General features: G+C 44.5%; 1 protein-coding gene across 4 annotated transcripts in view; it reads left to right on the top strand.

Moving 5' to 3' along the window:
• Positions 1-23,250, top strand: part of LOC138979825 (calmodulin-beta-like) — a 174,930-nt gene that overhangs the window by 17,091 nt on the left and 134,589 nt on the right. Inside the window, exons 1-2 of one of the 4 annotated variants that reach the window (XM_070352572.1) lie at positions 12,628-12,868; positions 18,982-19,235. The exons of 1 other annotated variant lie outside the window; for it this stretch is intronic. In XM_070352572.1, coding sequence (XP_070208673.1) covers positions 19,194-19,235 — 42 coding nt within the window. In that variant the 5' untranslated portion in view covers positions 12,628-12,868; positions 18,982-19,193. Of the gene's footprint in view, positions 1-12,627; positions 12,869-17,918; positions 19,236-23,250 lie in introns of those variants that run through there. 2 more of the 4 variants (XM_070352571.1, XM_070352570.1) reach the window with 2 other exon arrangements.

Genomic DNA, 23,250 nt, shown 5'->3' with positions numbered 1-23,250 from the left:
AGGAAGTTACCCGCTCCAAGTTCAAGCGCTAAATGACACGGTGAAGTACGCGCGGGCGTGTAGGTGGGGATTTCAGGCCACCTTTACCGCACAGAAGTTGGTACAGGATTCTCAGCTACTCATCCCCTGATAGTCATAGATACTTCAGCTTGTAAGTGATGTTCACATGGCCGATTTACAACCAACTGTGTCAGTTAGAACTGAGTCGCGAGGCCAAATCGGCGAGAGGTTGCTCACACAAACAGTCCTCCCGCTTCTCATCCGACTTAGCCTAGCGACTCCAGATACCAGTCATAAGCACTGTTAAACTTCTCAGCAGATTGTGAAATGACTTGCACCGGCGCGCTCTCTAGTTGCAGGCTATATTTAGTTGACTTTGCACACTCGTGATTGCATCGCTCTGTGGCGTCATGGGCGGGAGAATCGGCGAGCCACGTTTTAAAAGCTGGTCAGTTGAGCGTTTGCATACATTTCCCATGGCGGTAATTTTCAACCGACTTTGTTCTGACAAAAGTTGCTCGAAAGTATGAAACCAGCCGAAAAAAACAGCCATGTCAGACATTTTTTTGGATACGCTTTTGTCATTATCGCCGCATGCAACAGGTTACTGATCATTACCACGTACAGGTTAGCGCTGTTACTGAAGGGAAAGCATGGAGCGTCAGGGTGCAGGCTCCCCGTGAAGACACAACACCTGGGCCCGTATGCATGAACTAGAAGTAAGAAACACTGGAAGTAGAGGCCTCTTTTCGAAGTGGGAACTCCCGAAGTCAACTTTCTAACACTGTTCACAATGCATGAACTGACTTGAACGCCAAAGTAGTGACAGGTCAAGGTCGGGGAAATTGGGGGAATCCCTACTAATACGCATGCGCACGTTTCTATCAACATGGCAGTCAACGAAAGAGGCAAGGCACGTGTGCCGCTCAAAAAGAAAGTAGACACGGAGGGGCGTTCTGCACCTTTTTCAGATGGTGAAATTGCTGTACTCTTGACAGAAGTGTTTTACGAAAGAACGGTTATTCTGTCCAAATTTCAGAACAGTTAATTAGAAAAAAAACTTCACAGTAAACACCAAGTTTACAGAACAGTCTAACTGTTAAACATAAAGACGCTGTCTGGTCCAAAATTGCCAAAGAAGTGTCTCTCTCTCTCTCTCTCTCTCTCTCTCTCTCTCTCTCTCTCTCTCTCTCTCTCTCTCTCTCTCTTACGACACATGCACACACAGACAAACGTACACTCATGCACATACTGACACTATGACACAAGTGACACTGACGGCACACATAAACACACACACACACCACACACACGGGCGCGCTCGCGCGCACACATATACACACACACACGCACCCCGGGCATACACGCACGCACACAGTCACAAACAAATAACCACACACTCACTCTCTCTCACTTTCTCTCATTCTCTCTCAATCTACACTCATGCATACACACACTGAAACTATGATGACACAAGTGACACGTCACACACACACACACACACACACATACACACACACACACACACACACACACACACACACACACACACACACACACACACACACATACTCACCGTAGTGACACACATATACACACGCGCGTACACTGTACAGTTGAAAACATGATATGATTTTTTCAAATCATAGGAAGGTTTCTTTTGCAAATGAATAAAATTAACACAGAGGCAAAACCCGGTTTTTGCAGCCGGAATGCAATTGCGGAGGCTTAAAAAGGAAAAGATTAATTAAAAAAAATATATATAGCTCCCGGCGGAACTTGAACCCGGAGCGAATGAACGAGAGTCCGGAACCGTTACCACTGCACTATGTTACTCGTGTAGAATAGAGGCATGATGAAAAAAGGCATTCTGAGTTATTCAGTCGTGCTGGTTTGAAAGCTCGCCACCTTCGCCGAATGACTCGAGCACGTTTTTTTCGGTCAGCAACTGATCGAACTGTCGCTTTTGAGTCACTCTGTTTTATGTCACAGTCCGTGTCTATGGTGCAAGGTAGGAGACCGTCTCATTGTAGCCAAGTTACGACAGTTGCTCGATTGACGCATTTCACGTCTTCGATGTTGTGTCTGAGATCATTTCCCAATGAGCTGCCTTTAAAAACGGAATGTCCTGCAATTGTAGTATGCGCTGGAGGTTTCTTTTGGATGGGTAAGGACCCTTGAGATGCGATATCGTCGTATAATTATGTCAAGCGAGAGGCCCTTGACATTGGAAGTGGGAACTTCGAAAGCAAAGTTGCCAGCTACTCGGTATGCACGAGCTAAATTGAACGCCGAAGTAGTGGCTTCGAGAGTTCTGAGGTCAAGGTTGAGAAAATTGGGGGAATCCCAATTAGTGCGCATGCGTTTGTAAACGGTAGGCTTGGTGACCAGAAGAAACAAATCTCATCGCGAGTTCGTAAATGGGCAAACGTTGATCGCGCTGTAGCTTTTACAATAATTGTTGTTTTTAACTGGTTGAACGAAAGCTGTGATGATTGTCCTTAAATAGAATGACTGTCTATAATAATGATTTCGTTGACCAGAATGTTGGGGACAATAAAAAAAGGTTGTTTATGTGGTAGCGAAGTCGGTTAACTTAAAACTCTTTTTGTAGTGTTTTTTAATGATTGTGTATCGGTAAAACTGCTGGACAAAAATAGTTTGGTCAGAGCGAATGTTTGTGTTACTGGTAAATTTAAAAAGGCAGAACTCCAGTTTTGGGGAATCAAGATATAAGGTGTAGTGAAAAGAAGATAAGTTCAGCGAATTTCATATTATTTGAGAAAATGTGTGTCCGAATTTTTAAAACAGAAAAATTGTTGTACTTAGGTGTTTGTAAATTACGTTTGTCCTCGTTAATTGTGAAGAGGATGTATGTTTATATAAAGTTCAAAGTCAAGATTGGATTGTTGTAGCCTTCGTGCGTGTGTGCATGTGTATTAGACATAATACATAGACATAGAACACTTTATTATCTCAATTACGATAAACTCGGGTGTGGTGAATCACAATAAACAGCATAAAACGTAAGAACATGAATAAAATATCAAGGCGCAAATATAGTCAGCTCATCATAGTGTGGGGAGTGGGTACACACACACACACACACACACACACACACACACACACACACACACACACACACCGTCGAACACACACATAACGTCGAACACACACACACACACACACACACACACACCGTCGAACACACACACACCGTCGAACACACACACACCGTCGAACACACACACACCGTCGAACACACACATAACATCGAAAACACACACACACACACACACACACACACACACACACACACACACAAACACACACACCCACACACCCACACACACACGGCACGCGCGAACACGCAAACAAACGTATGAAGGAACAGACGCACAATTATACCCGCACGCACGCACACACAGGCAGACAGGCACTCGCACAAATACACACACACACACACACACACACACACACAAACAAACACACACACACACACACACACACACACACACACACAGATAAAGCAATGACAAAAAAAATACCAGAAACTTACACTTAAACACTCGAACACACACACACACACACACGCACACGCACACAAACACACGCACGCACACAAACACACACACACACACACACACACACACACACTCACACATGCACACAACGACGCCCATTTTCATAGAAACACAGTAACCCCCTCGTATAAGCGGGAATGAAAGAGTGGTGGCCAATGACCCAGATCAACAAACAAAAGTCAAAGCTGGCAACTCAAGTTTGTATTCAGGGAAATTTGCACGAAATGCATGCAGAAGATACGACGTTTCCCTCTATTTTCTCTCTTTTGGAGCGTCAGCTCGGTTTGACATGAAAAACTGAAGAAAAGCCCTGCCTTTTTGCACTGAGAAACTGTGGAAGTAGCGTGTTTACTACTGGGTCTGGCTGTAGTACATTTACCCTCATTTACTTCCTCGTTAGCTTCCAAAGTAAACTCTTTTTTCGTCCCATGCATGCGAAAGTGAGGATGTACTTCCGATGTCACTAAAAACTTTAGAAGTAGTCGCAAAATACCCTGAGTTACTTCCTCGCTTTGCTTCGAGGTAAACCCTTTTTCCGGCCCATGCATACGAAAGTGAGGCAAGTACTTCCGATGTCACTCAAAACTTCGGGAGTTGTCGCGAACTTCCCCCATAAGCATACGGGCCCTGACTGCTTGCCACACAGGCCTGGTGCACGTGCAGCTGATGAGTAATGAGCAGCGGTGATACTGAACCTGCCCCTCATCGGCTGCTGTCCCTGTATGCCATGCCTTGCCCACTTGATTGGATTAGATTGGATTTAATGCATTGTACTTAGAGAGAGAGAGAGAGAGAGAGAGAGAGAGAGAGAGAGAGAGAGAGAGAGAGAGAGAGAGAGAGAGGGGAGACAGGGGGGGGGGGGGGGGGAGAGAGACAGAATGGATAAGATACATCTTTGATTAACGAAAATATCAATAGAATAAAACATTTTTTTACAACAATACGGATATATTAGTTACCTATAAATTATGTCAGCTCAAGAGCAACTGATACATGAAAACGGCAATAAACTCTTTTTTAGGTGGTGGAGTAGGTTTTGTTGTACGTATCTGTGTTCATGGTTTCTCTGGAGGTAGCAGGCAGTGAGTTTCATGGTAAACCTCCAGAATAGGCTAAACTACATTGAACCTCTCGGGATGCGTGCAATAATGTTATTTATCAGTCCTACATACGTGAGAGAGACCACTCATGAAATAACAAGAAATTCCTCCGAGGTAGGAAAAACACCCCCGTCAAAGGGAAATAACCTTCTCAGTTGGTGGCAGTGACTGAGTGAGAATGGTTATTTCCCTTTGACCATTAAGATGTCCCTCTATAAGTCCTTGTATAATTTTAATCCACCAATAACTCCCTAACCGTGTGTTTGACTGGTCCCAATTTTTGTAAGGACCGTCTCAGGAATGTATAGAACCTGTTCACCAACTTTGGTGACGATCGGTCCGTTCATTCTTGAGATCTATATGCGAACACAAACAAACAAACAAACAAACAAACACATCGACCGAAACCTATACACACCCCTATACCGGGGGTGTAACAATATCGTTCAAACCACACGTGTGGAAGCGTGAAGAAGCGTCTTCAACTGATTTGTACGCATCGACTGCGGGACGTTTTGGCTTGCTGTGTCTTAGCAGATCATATTACACTCCTTACTTTTACAAATATTGAAAAGCTCGCTTTCGCTCGCAGTAAAATAATTAAAAAAACAACTCGTGTAAATCTGGCACGAGACAGCAATTAAGCCATGTAGTATTCTCTATGTGTATGTCGGGAATGATTTATTGAGAAATGTTCCATAAGCGCTAGTGGGGCCTGTCTAGATATTATTGTATGCATCATAATACCTTTGTTGTCGACTAGTCTTGCTTTTGCAGGGAGAATGTGTCGATACGTATCGTGTCATGGAGATATTAGGGAGGTTTAGATATTGCGTTACGTACCCCGACCCCACCTATCCCATAGACCGAATCAGCCTGGACCGCCAACTCGTCACGTGACCCTTCGAGGTTACGACTCTCGACTTTCAGGGGCGCGTCGCGTCCGGTTTGAAAGGCCAGCGATTCGAAGACAGTGAAAAGAAAGCACGCTCCAGTTATTTGTGACAATGGGAGGTGACAATGAACTGGATTTTCCAAAACTCCAAACTAAACTTAACAAAACTCATCGAAAAACATGTTCCATATGCACTTTTGCTGAGTTTATTTTAGCATTTTCAGAACTTACCTCGGCAACTTCGTCCATGTTTACAATCGACACCGGATATCACGTTCCCCTGATTTCTGAAAGGCTTGTAAGCGTAGGTTCCTAAATGCGAGAGGCCGCTACCTCGTAATAGAGAGAAAGAGCGGAGAGAGAGCTAGTTGGCGGTCCAGGATAAATTGTCTATGCCTATCCCTATCGAGATAAGTCACGCAGAGGAAAGTTGTAAAAACTGCTCGTTAGATACCACGTCACCTATCAAAGTAGGGCAAAACTCCAAAACTCGTGCTTTAAAAAATCGTGGACAGCGCACTAAAGTCTGCAACAGTGTTGAAACTGCTGCTGTCATTGTGTCGGTGTCGCTGTGTGCTGCACGTGGAAGTTATGTTCCACTGACCCAGATCATACCGAGTGTTAACCAGCAGGTAAAGTCAATGATTTTTACATTTAGTCAAATTTTGACTAAATGTTTTAACATAGAGGGGGGAATCGAGACGAGGGTCGTGGTGTATGTGTGTGTGTGTGTGTGTGTGTGTGTGTGTGTGTGTCTGTGTGTGTGTCTGTGTGTGTGTGTGTGTAGAGCGATTCAGACTAAACTACTGGGCCGATCTTTATGAAATTTGACATGAGAGTTCCTGGGTATGATATCCCCGGATGTTTTTTTCATTTTTTCGATAAATACCTTTGATGACGTCATATCCGGCTTTTTGTAAAAGTTGAGGCGGCACTGTCACACCCTCATTTTTCAATTAAATTGATTGAAATTTTGGCAAAGCAATCTTCGACGAAGGCCGGGGTTTGGTATTGCATTTCAGCTTGGTGGCTTAAAAACTAATGAGTGAGTTTGGTCATTAAAAATCGGAAACTTGTAATTAAAATTATTTTTTTATTAAACGATCCAAAACTAATTTCATCTTATTCTTCGTCATTTTCTGATTCCAAAAACATATACATCTATATATATATACGACTTGTGTCTGTCTGTCTGTGTGTCTGTCTGTGTGTCTGTCTGTGAGTTCGCGATGCACGGCCAAAGTTCTCGATGGATCTGCTTCAAATTTGGTGGGCATATTCAGGTAGACCCGGGACAGGACACAACCTGGTCGATATTTCAACACGTGCTCTCAGCGCGCAGCGCTGAACCGATTTTGGTTCCACCTCAGCTACCCGGGCCCCCATACCGACACACCAAAGCCGCTACACCACATCACAACGCCAAAGTTCTCGGTGGATCTTTTTCAAATTTGGACACCGTATTCAGCTACACCCCGGACACAATATCATCGATGAGATATTTCAACACGTGCTCTCAGCGCGCAGCGCTGAACCGATTTTGGTTTTTGTGTTCATTTCACCATTATAAGTAACTCTTCCTTATCTTCTCCAGGTTTTCAGCGTTTACCTCCCTTCCTTCGTATGGTGCACTATAGTATGAGTGGGGCATCTTCGGATATTCCCGGCGTTCTGTTACTATTTTTAGAAGGTCACCGCAGTGTCCAGAACGTAAATTGGACCCGTAAATTATCCTCACTGTAAAAGTGCAAAGGTCGAATCAATTTATAGCCACGCGAAAAATACACTGTCATCTATCTCTCTATATATACGGCTTCTCTGTGTTTGTGTGTGTGTGTGTGTGTGTGTCTCTCTCTCTCTATGTGGGCAACACCTGTGGATTGTTCAGTTCTGTTTGTGATGTGGTCTGGCGGCTTTTGTGTATTTGTATGTACTGGCCTTCCTTTGAGAAGCCATAACAGATCAAAAGGGCTTAGAGATAAGCTCTAAATTGCTCAATCCTGTTTGAGTGGAGTTCGCCTCCAAAGGTGATTAACACGGTTACATTCGTCGACAAGGATGGGACTCGATATGGTCAGGAATGGCATTATGGCCACTGAATCATTTTCGTGCTGTTCCCATTCCACGAATCTGGGAGGGACCTAAGCTTGGCGGGTCCATTGTTCGGACCCGGCAAAGCCGGCGTACGGCTCTAAGTATTTCATCCCGGCTACCCGGCGAAGCGGGTATTCCTCTAGTATGTTATATTTGGATTAAAAACAATCTCTGAAAATTAAAAATATAAAAATTATGATCAAAATTAAATTTCCGAAATCGATTTAAAAACTATATTTCATCTTATTCCTTGTCGGTTCCTGATTCCAAAACCATATAGATATGATATGTTTGGATTAAAAACACGCTCAGAAAGTTAAAACGAAGAGAGGTAGAGTAAAGCGTGCTATGAAGCACAGCGCAACCGCTGCCGCGCCAAACAGGCTCGTCACTTTCACTGCCTTTTGCACTAGCGGCGGACTACGTTCAGTTTCATTCTGTGAGTTCCACAGCTTGACTAAATGTAGTAATTTCGCCTTACGCGACTTGTTATTTTTTTTAAAAGGAAACAGAAAAGAAAAGTAGGGCAATCGAACTTCGAGCGTTGGTTTGTGTTCGTTCTGGGTCACTGGCCACCACGCTTTCACCCCCCGCTTATAAGGGTGTGTGTTAGTGTGTAAGTGGGCGTCGTTGTGTTTCTGACTGTCATGTGCATGTGCGAATGTGTGTATGTGTGTATTATGTGTGTGTGTGTTTGTATGTCTGTCTGCTTGTCTGTCTGTCTGTCTGTGTAAATGGGCGACGCCATGTGTGTGCGAGTGTGTGTGTGTGTGTGTGTGTGTGTGTCTGTCTGTCTGTGTGTGTGTGTTTGTGGGTCAGTGTGCGTGTGTGCGTGCGTACGCGCATGCCTTTATGTGTGTACCCAAACCTAGCCTTCAATTCAAATGAATTGGACGGAACATTACTTTATGGTCGTTTACAAAGTCTTTATGAAACAAAACATTCTCGCTAGGTAGTTTTACTAACCAAAACTAAACAACACCCCCCCCCCCATACACACACATGATACACGTATGCATTGGGTTACCAAGCAGACTTGATCTGTTCCGGGGAAAAGGTTACTGTTATGCTGAATTTTCAGTCTTTTTGAACATACGCTTCCTGGGAGTATTTTGGTCGAGATGACATTTCTAAATTTAGCTTGGGTCGTCCTTGCGTGCTTCATGGTTTGCTGTGATATCGCAGAGCCGTTGGAACGGGTCACCCGATTTATTTAAGTTTAGTCAAGCAACCACACAACTAAAAAATGTGGTTTATGCGCCAGGATTTTAGAACATGCTGTAAGAGGAGGTCTCATACTTAATTTGAATGGTTCATATTTAGATTTTAAAGTAATATGAGATACGTTGCCTTCACGTATAAAAACTGTTTTTTCGTGATCACGCCCGTATCAGAAGCACGCACAGCGATCGACAGTGGGAATACCCGCAGTGATAGGGGTGTAGTATGCACGTAACGTGGTATCTAACGCTCAGAAGTTGTCAAAAAGAAGGTCACAGTGTTCACGTATTATCGAGACACCGACACATTTGCACTAAAAATCCATTCTAGGGGAGCTTTTCCATTATTTTTTCTACCGTAGGGATTGAATTCATTCCACTGAACAGATTTAACTACAAAAAACATTTGAACGAGCGGTATTTTGCTTTCTGTGTCTGCTTTTCGAAGTGAATCGAGGCGAGCACACTGAATAGGCCCACAGAAGGATACGCGACGTAAGTCTCAGCGACTTGTCGTTCGTGGGGTCATGCTCTTGACACATCGGCGACTACGATGTATACAAACCAGAATTATGAAATATGGACTGAAGCGTGAAGGAAAGATTCCAGAAAATATTGAGCATCCTTACACCCTTCTCGGATGGTTGGACTTGATAAAATCTGACATACGTTGCGCTGACGTATGGAAGGGTTTGCTACCTGAACACGTACCTAATCACCACACGCAGCGCGACCCGCATGTGAGATAGGTGTCCTGGTAGGTGACGTAGCTGATAGGGACGCAGTTTCTAAACCTCCCTATTGTTGTCGATTTAAGAAGTATTGACTGAACTGCACGTTTATGTAAGCTGAAAGGGCGTTTGAGAATATTGATTTGTGCTAGCTGAGTGTCATATGATCGAAACGTAATCAATTGGTGCTTTAAGCGTGAGCTTGAAAAACAAAATGTTAGCATATATCCGACAGAAAGTGTTCGATTCAACCTAAAAAAAAAATCTTCATTCATTTAACTCATGTGATCTTTCAGTAAGAGTTCTTTTTATCAATGTTTATGCCTAGGCACCGGTAAAACCTTATGGTTTTCTGTTTCCTGAATGTCTTGATTATAAATGAACAAAATGAGGTAGGAACTTAGTTTTTAGATTTTTGTCTCCTTTGTGTGGTAAATACAATTTCATGCATTTTTTTTTTTTTTTTTTTTTGGGGGGGGGATGCAAATTTAGATGATTTAATTGTGAACAGGTGAGAAGAGCATTGACGTTTTTTGTAGTGACTTTGATACATGACGTAAATTAGAAGGAGATGTGTAAGTTGTGAATCATCCTCTCTGGTATGGCAGCATAGTATCCTGAAGGTGTGAATCATCCTCTCTGGTATGGCAGCATAGTATCATGAAGGTGTGAATCATCCTCTCTGGTATGGCAGCACAGTATCATGAAGGTGCGAATCATCCTCTCTGGTATGGCAGCATAGTATACTGAATGTGTGAATCATCCTCTCTGGTATGGCAGCATAGTATCCTGAAGGTGTGAATCATCCTCTCTGGTATGGCAGCACAGTATCCTGAAGGTGTGAATCATCCTCTCTGGTATGGCAGCACAGTATCCTGAAGGTGTGAATCATCCTCTCTGGTATGGCAGCATAGTATCCTGAAGGTGTGAATCATCCTCTCTGGTATGGCAGCATAGTATCCTGAATGTGTGAATCATCCTCTCTGGTATGGCAGCATAGTATTCTGAAGGTGTGAATCATCCTCTCTGGTAGGGCAGCATAGTATCCTGAAGGTGTGAATCATCCTCTCTGGTATGGCAGCATAGTATCCTGAAGGTGTGAATCATCCTCTCTGGTATGGCAGCACAGTATCCTGAAGGTGTGAATCTTCCTATCTGGTAGGGCAGCATAGTATCCTGAAGGTGTGAATCATCCTCTCTGGTATGGCAGCACAGTATCCTGAAGGTGTGAATCATCCTCTCTGGTATGGCAGCACAGTATCCTGAAGGTGTGAATCATCCTCTCTGGTATGGCAGCATAGTATCCTGAAGGTGTGAATCATCCTCTCTGGTATGGCAGCATAGTATCCTGAAGGTGTGAATCTTCCTATCTGGTAGGGCAGCATAGTATCCTGAAGGTGTGAATCATCCTCTCTGGTATGGCAGCACAGTATCCTGAAGGTGTGAATCATCCTCTCTGGTATGGCAGCATAGTATCCTGAAGGTGTGAATCATCCTCTCTGGTAGGGCAGCATAGTATCCTGAATGTGTGAATCTTCCTCTCTGGTATGGCAGCATAGTATCCTGAAGGTGTGAAAGCAATCCTTTGGGTGAGTAGTGCTGAAAGACAAACTCAAAACGGACACCCAAACCCCAATGGTGCAGGATCAGAAGTAGACATGCTAGCTAAACACAGTTACATATACAACATAGGTTCTTCATGGATTTTTTTCAGGCAAACGTTGCCGTCTGTGGCCCATTCTGTTTTATTTTGTCGAATTTTACATTTAGGGTTCTTGTCTGGTCAATTTTTGGGTACTTTAATTTCACGTGAGCCTTCTTAAAGAAGGGTGTTCAGCAAAAGTTCTTTCCCCGCCGCCAGCGATAATCACGACAGCATGCCTGAAGTGATCATGATCCCAAAATGTGTGAACTGAACTTGACTTATCCTGAATGTCCTGTTATGATTCCCTCCCTTGATGAAGTGTCCCCGGCTAGGACTGTGTCAGCGGATATTGACGCCATGACGTCTAGCTCAGTTCCGAGGGCCGCGTCTGGGTGATGGAGAGTTGTACCTGTCATCACCTGACAGGAGCAAAATACAACCATGCGGGAGTTACACGGGTGTTTGTGAAACGTCCCACTTTGTTCCCACCTGGATGTGAGGACTTTACCTGTGTGCTGCCTGAACGGTGTGTGCTACTGACTGGCAGAACGCATGGTGCCGAGCTGAGAACGCGCCACCGGTGAGTGAGGTATGGCTGCACGTTTCGCCCTCACTCTCAATTTCAAGGCCTATTTCACTGCCTGGCAAAAGTTCAACGCAACCCGTGAACCTGTTTTCTCCGCGTGCCCGCCAGGCCTGTAACGATACGTACGCGCTTTCAGCGCCTCTGCCAGTCTCTCTCTCTCTCTCTCTCTCTCTCTCTCTCTCTCTCTCTCTCTCTCTCTCTCTCTCTCTCTCTCTCTATATATATATATATATAAAATCTGTGTGTGTGTGTGTGTGTGTGTGTGTGTGACTCAGTATATGTATCAGCGCATCCGGGTGCCGTATAATTGACGTGGGTGTGAACTTACCCGGCTGTGTAAATAACAAGACTGAGGAGAAGAAAATGGCAATTTTCCGGGGAAACGTACACGGGGTGGGTGCAACGTAGTTTCTTATACAGAAACAAAAGAACCGACACGAGAAGAAATGGTAATAATTGGTTCAGGTTTTATTTGTCATGTGACTCGTTCCGGTAGTCATTTTGAAAGTAGTATCCCAAAACAGACTCGCTGGGCTATTATCCCTTCTGTTCCGACGAATACTGTGTTAAATCCAAGCCCACACTGCCCTACTGACTGACAAGGGACAACTCTTAAATCTCCTTCATCTGGATGTTTGTGCATATGCAGTAAACCCTTTACTGCTGTCGAGCTTACCTAATCGCAAAGCTGTTCGTCTTAGCACTGGTGGTAAACATTCATACTTACCTTCTCATCTCGGCGCTAACTATAGAGCGATCGCGGCGCACTGTGCCATACCACCCCGCCTCTTCTGGCCGATACGGCGAAACAGTTTGTAGGGTGCAAGCAACTTGTGACCGGATTCAAACAGTGCGCTCAAAGGATTAATCTGCTGTGCACGTTCGCTGGCGTTGCAGCAGTGACCCGGGTCATCGATATTCAGCTGTCGGCAGTTATAACTGTTCATGGACGTAGTCCAATCTTCAGTGTGTTTACCTTTTGGAGTCTTATGCTAACGTGCTCTTCTGAAATGGTTTGAAAAACTTTTTGAAATTACTTGGTTTTACTGTGTGCAGATACGTATTTCTGACCGTCCGGATCCTTACGTAGGTTCCGCCTGTGCAGTGATAAACCGACATATCCAATCTTCCGACCCGCCTCATCAGTGCCACACACGTGAATTCAATCTGTTAATATTTGCCAACCCCACAAAAGTCGGCTAGCAAAGTGGAACGAAAAAAGAAAGGAAAACCAAAAATGTCGACGAACATTTTGAAAATGGAGGGAGCCACTCTAATTTACTCCGTGTCCTACCTTTGCTTATCTTAGAGCAGTCTGATCTAATAAATCAACCCAACAAGAAACAAACAGATTTTTTTTAAAGAAAAAGTATGTGACATGAAAAAAAGGGAGTGAAAAATAAAAGATAGAACAGCACTCACTTCCGGTAGGGCCAGTTTTAAAGAAAGAGGCCTTGCCATTAACGTCGATGGAATCTATATAAATATTGTACCTTATAGTTCTTCCTCTCTACGTGTAATCTGCCTGGATAAAACTGACGTTATGATGTGAGCAAGACTATAATTATCATGTCACCAATCCAGGCTTGCCTCAAAATGGCATTGTCTGTACCTAGGCGTTCTTCTTCGGGACAAAGCGATGCTTCAAAACAAAGGATCATGCCAAATGATCATGTTGTGTTTCTTGAAACCTGTCAGAGTTTAAAATCACATGCCTTTTCTGTCGTGAGTGAGGAAAAAGGGACACTCTACTGACACAGCGTCCGGTATCGGACAAGTGTAGTTCCCTTTTCCTGTTAAAATTGGACACAAATTCAAGTCATGGTACAACAGCCTCAATCTCAGTAGTTGACCCAAGCGTGTGTTACTTTCAAAGCTTTTCTTTCTCTCCTCGGACGGTCGACGACACAGTCAAGCCGTAGCAGCTTGATCGCGTCACACCCGTCTTTCCTGCCCAAGGTCTGACGACACAGTCAATCCTTCACAGGTATCAGCTTGATCGCGTCACACCCGTCTTTCCTGCCCAAGGTCTGACGACACAGTCAAGCCTTCACATGTATCAGCTTGATCGCGTCACACCCGTACCCGTCTTTCCTGCCCAAGGTCTGACGACACAGTCAAGCCGTCACAGGTATCAGCTTGATCGCGTCACACCCGTCTTTCCTGCCCAAGGTCTGACGACACAGTCAAGCCTTCACAGGTAGCAGCTTGATTGCGCTACAGCCGTCTTTCCTTCCCAAGGTCTAGTCACTCCGGATAGCAACCCCAGTCTCTGCTAGTGGGTGCACAACAAGGTGGTTTTCGATGGGTAGAAAGACTTGCGTGAGAAGATGTTGGGTAAGGATCATATATAATTATATACAAAGATAACTTTACCACAGGGCTGTGTCTGTGGTCACTCGGGATGTAATAGTAGGAGGGTGACAAACGTGTTTTGCTCCCACGGAAGCCATTCAGCGTCTTGAGCGACACCCGGCGATAGCGGTGGACGTCTACGTGAACACAATCTTGCCTGGCCTTCTGATGGCCACAAAAGCAGACTTTGTGTCATTTGTTACAAACAGAATCATTCGATGAAGGCCGGAAATGTCCTATATTGTTCGTGATCATGCGTTATTCACCTCGCCTTTGAGAAACTGCTCTCATCGAACATTATAACCTCAGAAAAAACGAAAGCACAGTCTTTCAAGATCAAACCACAATAGATACTGACTTTCTTTTTACACATCGGGCATCCGAGTTTTGTACTGTCTGTTTAGATACAGATGATTTTACTTCGCTTCGAAAATGTTGGTACCGTTAGCTCATAATTTATTAATGTTAATTCTGTTACAGCAGCAGTGTAGTTTTTGAAGTAGTGTATGTCTGCAGGTTCGCTTTGGATCTAGGAAAACTGGGGGCAAAAATGGTTGAAAACAGATCTGTTTTGTAGCCGTAATTTGTCTTTGAATTTCGAGTTTTTATTGGGTTAACCTTCCCCTTAACTTATCTCGAACAGTGAGATTGACTGAACGTACAGTTTAGACGAACGGAGAATCTCGGAAACCGACGTGTCGCTACTGATACATGCATGCTCTGGAACTCATGTGTACTATTTGAATTCAATATTTCTATGTTCACCCCGGAGGACTATGAACCCGGTTAGCTCAATCGGCCCGACAGCAAAGTTGTTACTTTGGCGGTCACGTGTTCAAACTTAAATTTTGTTTTCTCTCAACTTTTTCTTTATTTTTTGAACATTTAATTGTTGTATTTTATTCGTTTTACTTCATTCTTAAGGTTTTGAGTGATGTATTGAAGATCTTTATCAAAAGGTTGTATACTTATGGTGAACGATTTCCCTTTCAGGAAAAGCCCAATGCAATGGGCGATTGTATCACCGCGCGTCCACTGTATCTAATGGTCGTTTACGACTTTTAATGATGATGTACATGTACTTGTGACTGCCCTGCCCGTCCTCATCTCTCCTTGTTGATGGGGCAGCGGTTCAGTGACGCGAGGCGGCGTCTTGTGCTGCAAGCAACAGCCGCGCTGGAGCAAAAAAGACACCTGTATCAATATCAACACCGCCTGATTACGTCACAGAGCGCGAGTCATACAACGTTGCCCCCTTCCAGCTGCACATGGAAAAAGAAAGAAGACGAAAGAAAACACCGTGAGCCTGGCGCAAATCTGCTTGTGGTGAAAAAAGTGTTGTGAAAATAGCCGTGTTTGTCGTTCTAATTCTGGCGTAGAGACGCCAGGCTGGGACTGGTATTGAGTTGTGTCGTGGCATCTGTGTTTCACGTTTCGCGAGAAACACCACAAACATCCACAATCATTGACTTGATGTGACGTTGTGGCTGTCGATATCGTTGTGGCGATGGAAGGTCCTGGTGGATCTTGGCGTTTGAGAGAGGTTTTTGCAGTGAAACAAAGGCCAGGAACCATGGCAACCCCAGGGAAGTAAAGTCAACACCAGAGGCAAAAGCAATAGCTCGAGTCAGAAAATAAGTGACGATAAATAAAGGGGAAATCTGATAAACCCATTGCACCAAATTATCTTCACAATATTCCGAGCATCATGCGGTTGATATTGCACAGACGTAGCTCAAGAGTATTTTGTAATTAAGGTCACTGACCTATTGCCAGTTTAAACCGCACCGCGTTGACTTTGTGTCTGCTTGTACGAATGACCTCAGGCAGGCGGCAAACTAACATTATAGCTTTTGATCGTATGTTACGCTGCTTAGAGTTTGATTGCGATTTGTGAAGGAAAGACTGCCTGGTCAGAACACGATCGTGGGGCAAGCCAGACGAGTGGACAGTGTCACTGTGCGCGATGACAGCACAACAGGACAGCCGCGTTCAAGTTGGCCAATAACGTGACAACAGTTCTCATCAGGACCAGCTGCTGCTGTCTCAAAAGGTTGAGACATAAGACATAAGAAGGTTTAGTTGCTCAAACTTAGCAGTTCATTGCGAAGAGAACGAAACGCGAGGCAAATACACACTGTATTGATAACCGAGTTGGTAGTTCCCGACATGGATACCCGATCGCGTGGAATATCAGTGTGTTTTAATCGTACTTTTAGATCCTACAGTCTGACATCAACAGTCTGACTGTAACAGCATCGCACACGGCCATCCTTTACGTGGAATATGTGCGTTGATTCTTCACTTCTTGTAAAACCCATCGGCATATATGTTCGTTTTCAAATACCTGTGCCGTGTAGGCCTAGTTCTTCCCATTCTCCAACGCTTCTTTGGATCTCTTGAAGTTGTCTGCCCATGGTCATGCGGTTTCAAGTCTGTCTTGGATTCCTGCAATCAAAGACTGTAATGTCCTTTGATTTCAGCAACAAGTTGTTGACTGGCGGAAGAGATCACGTGATTGTCACTCTCACCTACCTTCCACACTGTTTGGCTCAGGCGTAGCTGGTGACTGCGAGTATCTTTTACACCGTCCCTGTGTACTCGGCTCGAGTCTTGTCCATTGATGAATGATTGTCCATTGATGAATGATTGTCCACAAAGCGACTTTTTCTTTTGGTCAGAAGGGTGCACAAAAGCTCTTGAGCTACTGCTGGTTAAGTCCAGTGACATCCATCTTTCGGCTTGGGTACAGGAAATGACGAATACTTCCTTGCAACAACAACTTGCGTCTCCCGTTTACAGCCGCCGGCAACCTTGAATCCCAGGAAAGGCAAAGAAGGAGAAAGAGGAGAGGCTGGTCTTTACGAACTCACGGTACTGTACATGTAGTATGACACTCGGGTTTTAAAACTACCAAGTAAACACTGTTATTGTGCAGGAAGTGCGCGCTGTTTATTTCCTATAAATTTCAATCCAGAATAAGCTTGAAAGCTTTTTGCATAAATTTTCAGTAAAACTCTTTCTTAAAAACAAATGTGTGATTTGTTAAACAGAGCAGGCACATTGTCACGTTTCACTATATCACTTAAGGTGATTATGAACCGGTTAGTTACTTCTAACTAACTAACCACACCACGATCCACTCTCGCAGTCATACAATTTAATGGAAACAACAAAAGTATAAGTTTCAGACGCCTGTTTATGTAATAACTCGCCACCTCCCTCGAGACTTCACTCCCAAAATGTTCTTTTACGTTCAAAACGTAAATAACACAGTCACTGACAAAATGCCAGTTAGAATATAGAAAATTATAGTAACACGCTGATCCCGTGTAAAGCTAGGGAAATATAGCTGATCTGCCCAAAAGTGCTAGTTAATGCAGGGGTCACACACCCCACGTTGTCACCGCTCGAATATAATCACAAATATAAAAGATGACAATGGTGGTAAACAGGGTGCTTAAGACATGGTGCAACTTAGCTTTTCTTCTGCCACTGAGTGGACGGCCTGTAATTTGTCTTTAGTCTCCACAACTGCTCCGTCGAATGAGGGGCTGGTTAGCGTGGTGACGAAGCAGGGAACTGTGGAGACATCAGGCGCCACACCCAGTCGCTGGTTAGCCGGTTTGCTGGTTAGCCGGTTAGCTGGTTACATCACTTCCCGTAGCGTCCCGCAGATAACAGCCAGCACCAGTAGCCGGTAGAAAATGAAGACAGAAAGGCTGCAACAAAAAGCCTCGGTACACTAAACATGTCAAGCTACCCAACAACCTCCACCTTTAAACATGTCACCCTGACATATTTCATCGAGCACGTGGGCCTGCACAAACGGACTTTTACAACAACAAATCAGCTATTTCCCTTCCTTCTCTCCATATCTGCAAAAACCATATACAGATTAGTATTTTAGCGTCACAAAGAGCAAATTATGCGCTAACCTGGAAAGAACAACAGAGAGTATTTCATTCCACAAACACAGACTCGTCAACAGCGTTAAATAATGATTTATTACCTCACAAGCCTATGTAGGTAGCTCTCCCTTAAGCGAAACCGCTTCCTTTCGAATGACTTCTGTTCGTCAACAGAAACACCGTCATCCTCCTCTCTCGCTGAAACCTTATGCAGTGAAAACCGCCTCGCGGAGAATCTTGACGCCCCGTCTGTCAGCCAGCATGTGTTCAAGAAGAAGGTGGTCTGTCCTATGGAGTTCCTATCAAGCCTCACTAGCAAGTAGCATAGCACGTTGATACCCAGTGAAGTATTCACACCTGTTGAAAAACCATCAAACTAGTAGGAGTATACTGACACCGACCCTTCTCTCTCGCTGCTGAGTTTCGAGTGTGTTGATACTTGTCCTCACACAGACAACCTTGACAAAAATCACGTGACTCACCCTGTCACATACCCCAGTTCAGTTATCGACAATTCTGCCTCCACAGCAGAAATCACCCACGTGAAATCCGTGTGCATTCTGCACTGTCAACAAAATCCACAACCGTTGACAGTACGCACAGGCGCTTTCTATCGCAATTGACCAAGAGAAGGCACCCCACCGAGTGACACTTTTCTTGATCCATGTCACTAGATCGTGACACACATAAATCGGCGGAGAAGTACATGCGCGTGAAAAAACTTGAAGATCAGGGAATTCGCGGTTTTTTTTCATTTTGGTGTTTTCACGAAGCTGGCGTGGAGGGAAATATTGGAATTCCATGTAGGAGAGCGAATCGCCATAAGGCAAGTAGTGGACAGACTGGCAATGTTCTTTCAGCTCATCAAGTTGGATTCAATGGCGGGTAGCCCTTGACCTCGTCATCACCACACGTTGTGAGCAGCGACAACCGCATTCATTGAACAGTGAACGAGAAATAAAGGAGGAGTTATTTTCACTCTGAACTGAGCAAGGGGCCGTGCGAGAGACACGAAGTAGACTTTTACTTGGCCAATAGCGGGGTGTGGATTGGATCCGCCGGGGTAGCAGCCATGCCTGTGTTCAAGCGACTCGGGCTGTCCGGCCAGCGTAAGGTAACACACACATACACACACACACGTAAATACACACACACACACACACACACACACACACACACACACACACACACACACACACACACACACACACGTAAATACACACGAACACACGTAAATACACACGAACACACACACACACACACACACACACACACACACACGCGCGCGCGTACGCACGCATGCACGTGTGTTCCGCAAGAACCGAGTTATAGTTAACAATATCATAGCAAATTAGGCAGACTTGATGTTTTAACCTGTGACAATGCGCCAGCGCCGGCACGTGACAATGTGCTCTTTTCAACAGACATTCCATGCCTCGAAAGTTCTGACCATCTTTGTTTCGGAATGAAGTCTTTCTGGGCAGGAAAATGAAAGCGCCGCTAAAAGCGATCTGTGACATATGAAGCAGTGTATCAGTGGGGGAGCGCGGGGCATGAGGCGGCTTGGCGAGGGCTGACAGCAAGCGGCGCGCTTCACGTGCACAGGCCAGCAGTTTGTTGACCCAAGCTGTCGCACTGCACCGGCAACAATCACGCCGGCCCTGCTCGCTCCGCGCTTTGATAATGAAGAAATAAAAGGCTTGCTCAGGCGTTGTTGTGCAAGATCTTCCAACCTGAACGCAAGACAACCGGCGCGCGCCGGTGTGTGTGTGTGTGTGTGTGTGTGTGTGTGTGTGTATGTGTGTGCTTGTTCTTCGGGGTGTCTCCGATATGAATGGTATCCCGTGCTCGTGAAAGTGCTAAAGGTCACATAAGAAAGCTGGTAACGTGAAGGAAAGTTGGGCGGAAGAAGGTGAGATAATAATGATGATGATTATGTGTGTGTGTGTGTGTGTGTGTGTGTGTGTGTGTGTGTGTGTGTGTGTGTGTGTGTGTGTGTGTGTGTGTGTGTGTGTGTGCGTGAGAGAGAGAGAGAGAAAGAGCGAGATATGTTATGTAATGAAGACTACAGCAGCAACCGTGCCGGTTACTCCTGATGTGAAATGACTATTAATTCTGCAGTGTTCATACTGACTGTTCTGACAGGGGAAAGTCTCTTTTGTTCCTATAAAACCATTTAACACCCTGGTTTAGTTTTGCCTATTGTTCGTTGTTCGTTGTAACACTCTCCTACGCATGACGTCACTGTGTCCACCCTGACGTCAGAACCGCTTGCTTAACGGGTCTTTAATGGCATAGTGTAAGCTGCCACTTTTAAATCTCATGTTTCTATATCGGCGCCGGACTGTGTCTGGGTTCTGGCTGGTTCACACCGGTTACCCGGCGCAGCACGCCAACCGATCAGCGGCCCTGTGTCTATGCTGTGACGTCATCAAGAAAACGTGAGTGTCTCCAAAAAAGTGTCAAATAATGACAGAAAACTGGTCCAATACGCTCAGATGTTGTTATCGAGAGGTACACAAGACATGTGTTAAAAGGATACATAAAATTAAATTCAGTAATTGGCTATGGATCGAGCTACCAATGCAATTACAAGCGAAGGTGTTGAATTTTGTTTACTAAAATTGTGTTTTATGTGCTTATTACAAAGTTGGTTTTTTTGGCCTGTACGGGAAACATCGTTTACAATGGCTTGTATGACGTCCTCTCGCTGCTGTACTACAACGTTGACGCCGACGTTGGAAGGATAAGGGCATAATTATAATTCAAAACTGATCACTGAAGAAAAGTGGTAATACGAATCAGCGCCAGCATCATAATCGAGTGGGTAACTCTCAGCGCAGGGAATGGATACCAATCAGCGCAAAAGAAAACACACATTGTAGGTTTATAAAGGGACCTAATGGGTCCAAAACTGTCTCTAATTCTCCCAAGAGCTGTACCGTTTGGTTTTGGGGTTAAAACTATGACATAACACACCAGGAACACCTTTTTACACAGTTATTCAAATTTAAAGTGGATCTGTACGTGTGTTGCTGCGGGACATTGATTTCCCCGTGCTTCCTTCTCCAACGTTATTTTTTTTTATTCCCGGCCCACGCTTCGTCCCTGACATGTTAGCGTTTGAGAGAGGAGAATTTATTTTGTACTCTATTAGAGACAGCATGATGTAGACTGCACGAGTACTTATTGTGTGGCCGCCCGGCCTTGGGTTTGGGTTGGCGAGGAGAGACAGGAACAGGAATTAAACAGTCATGTGAACCATTCGTGGTTTATCAGAGTTGCGTTGTTGTATAGAGAGAGATAGAGGAATAGAGTGAAAGAGGGTAACCGGTCAAAGGCCGAGCGGAAGCCGAAGGCGGCGCCTGACACGTGTGAAGGCAAGTTTTGTCTGTTTTCTAGGTATTGTTTGATTTATGTCGGGATTTAAGGTAAGCTACTGATTCAGCGATGACTAAATTTGTTTCTCGATGCATAAAAAGTCAGGGAGCGATTGATATTTGCCCGTAAATAGCCTTCAAAGCTGAAAATGTCAGCGATCGAGCACCGGGAATGGCTGTTCGATGGGTTTTGCAAGTAGAAATGTGCTTTATTTCACCAAATCAGCTCGTATTTGGTATGGGTACGGGATTCTAGAGGACGAAGGAGTCATAAGAGGTGCAAAGAAGTGCTATTTGGGAGTAGAATAAATCTTCCGAGCCAGTAGACAAGAGAAGGTCATATTTGAGAGATGCGCGTAGGCGGAGCTTCGTTTTGATCAGAAACATAGTCTCTAGTTTTTATGAATGAGTTTTTTTTAATTAAAACAATCACGAGAACTCTCTCGCTTACCCTTAAATCTTTATCCTTGTAAAATAAATTTCTCTCTCTCTCATAGTTTCTTTTTGGCCTGTGTTGAAATAATTGAAATAATAGAAAACTCGTTGAAATAATAGAAAACTGTTCATAACACATGGTACCCGGGGGGTGAGTGAGCGCAAGGGCAGCTGATGGTGGTGCCATTTGATGTATGATTCGATCGCGGGGATGCATCGGCCGTAGTTTGGGGGGGAGGGGGGGGGGTTGCAGCAGATGTTGCCGGGAAGCGTCGTTTTGCGCTCTGTGTCTCTGCCCGGGTTTGGGGAGGGGGTGGGGGAGCTATTAGCGGATGCCCTTTCATGTCTACTCACCGGGGAGGGGGAGGGGTGTGTCACAGCAAGGATTTGTACGCCTTGAAAGAAAGGGTGAGAGGGCAGCCGCGGACTCTGCCGCTGGTAACTTTGCCGGCCAGCCGACTAAAGAGGAAACTCTCCAAAGTGATCTATGGCAGCATAGTACTGTAGCACCAAAAGTAAAATTACTCATTTCATTGATGTCTTATACAAGCACATGTTAAGACAAGCAATTGTAATATACCTGTGAGTCTTAGTAATATCCACATATTATACATTTACTAAAATCTCCAGAAGTTACAAATATCTGTGATAATATACTGTAAATGTATGTGCATTTCCTGTAGCCGTTTCTGTTTGTTTTTAGATCATGCAGAAAAATGTTTTTTTTACAAGGAGCAAGATCCGAGAAAACCACCGGCAAATACACCCTGGTGCATTCTCTGTAGTCAGGCAAACCTGACGCCCACAAGAAGTGGACCAACATGTTTGAAAAAACAACAACACTCTTGTGGGTTGAATTAGATCCTTTCTGTTGCAGTTATAGAAGTAAATATTCCTTTTGGATAATTTTCCTGATTGCATAACAGCCTCAAACGTTAGAAATAGTCATAGTTGTGCGTTTATATAGGTAATTCCGCATTGATATTTATACATGTCATTGGTAATTAGTAAATTATCAATGTGGAAGCACAAGTTGCACCCATATGGTTTCTGGCCACCACATGAATGGGAGTGCTGTGTTAACATTTTTTTGTATTGCAAACTTCTTTGCACATTTGTGGCACTCAAAAGGCCTTTCATCTGAGTGTTTGTTCTTGTGGTGTATTTCGAGCAACTTTGGTCGTTTGAACGTTTTAAGGCAGCCTGGTTCTGTACACACCACGGGTTCACCTTGGTAGTGCACTTGCCTTATATGTCTCTTCAGATTCTTGCCATAGGCGAACGATTTGCCACAATGGGAGCAGCGGATCCGGA

This window comes from Littorina saxatilis, linkage group LG11, assembly GCF_037325665.1.
Source record: "Littorina saxatilis isolate snail1 linkage group LG11, US_GU_Lsax_2.0, whole genome shotgun sequence".
Taxonomy (NCBI): Eukaryota; Metazoa; Mollusca; class Gastropoda; order Littorinimorpha; family Littorinidae; genus Littorina; species Littorina saxatilis.
This window is presented reverse-complemented; position numbering and strand designations above follow the sequence as displayed.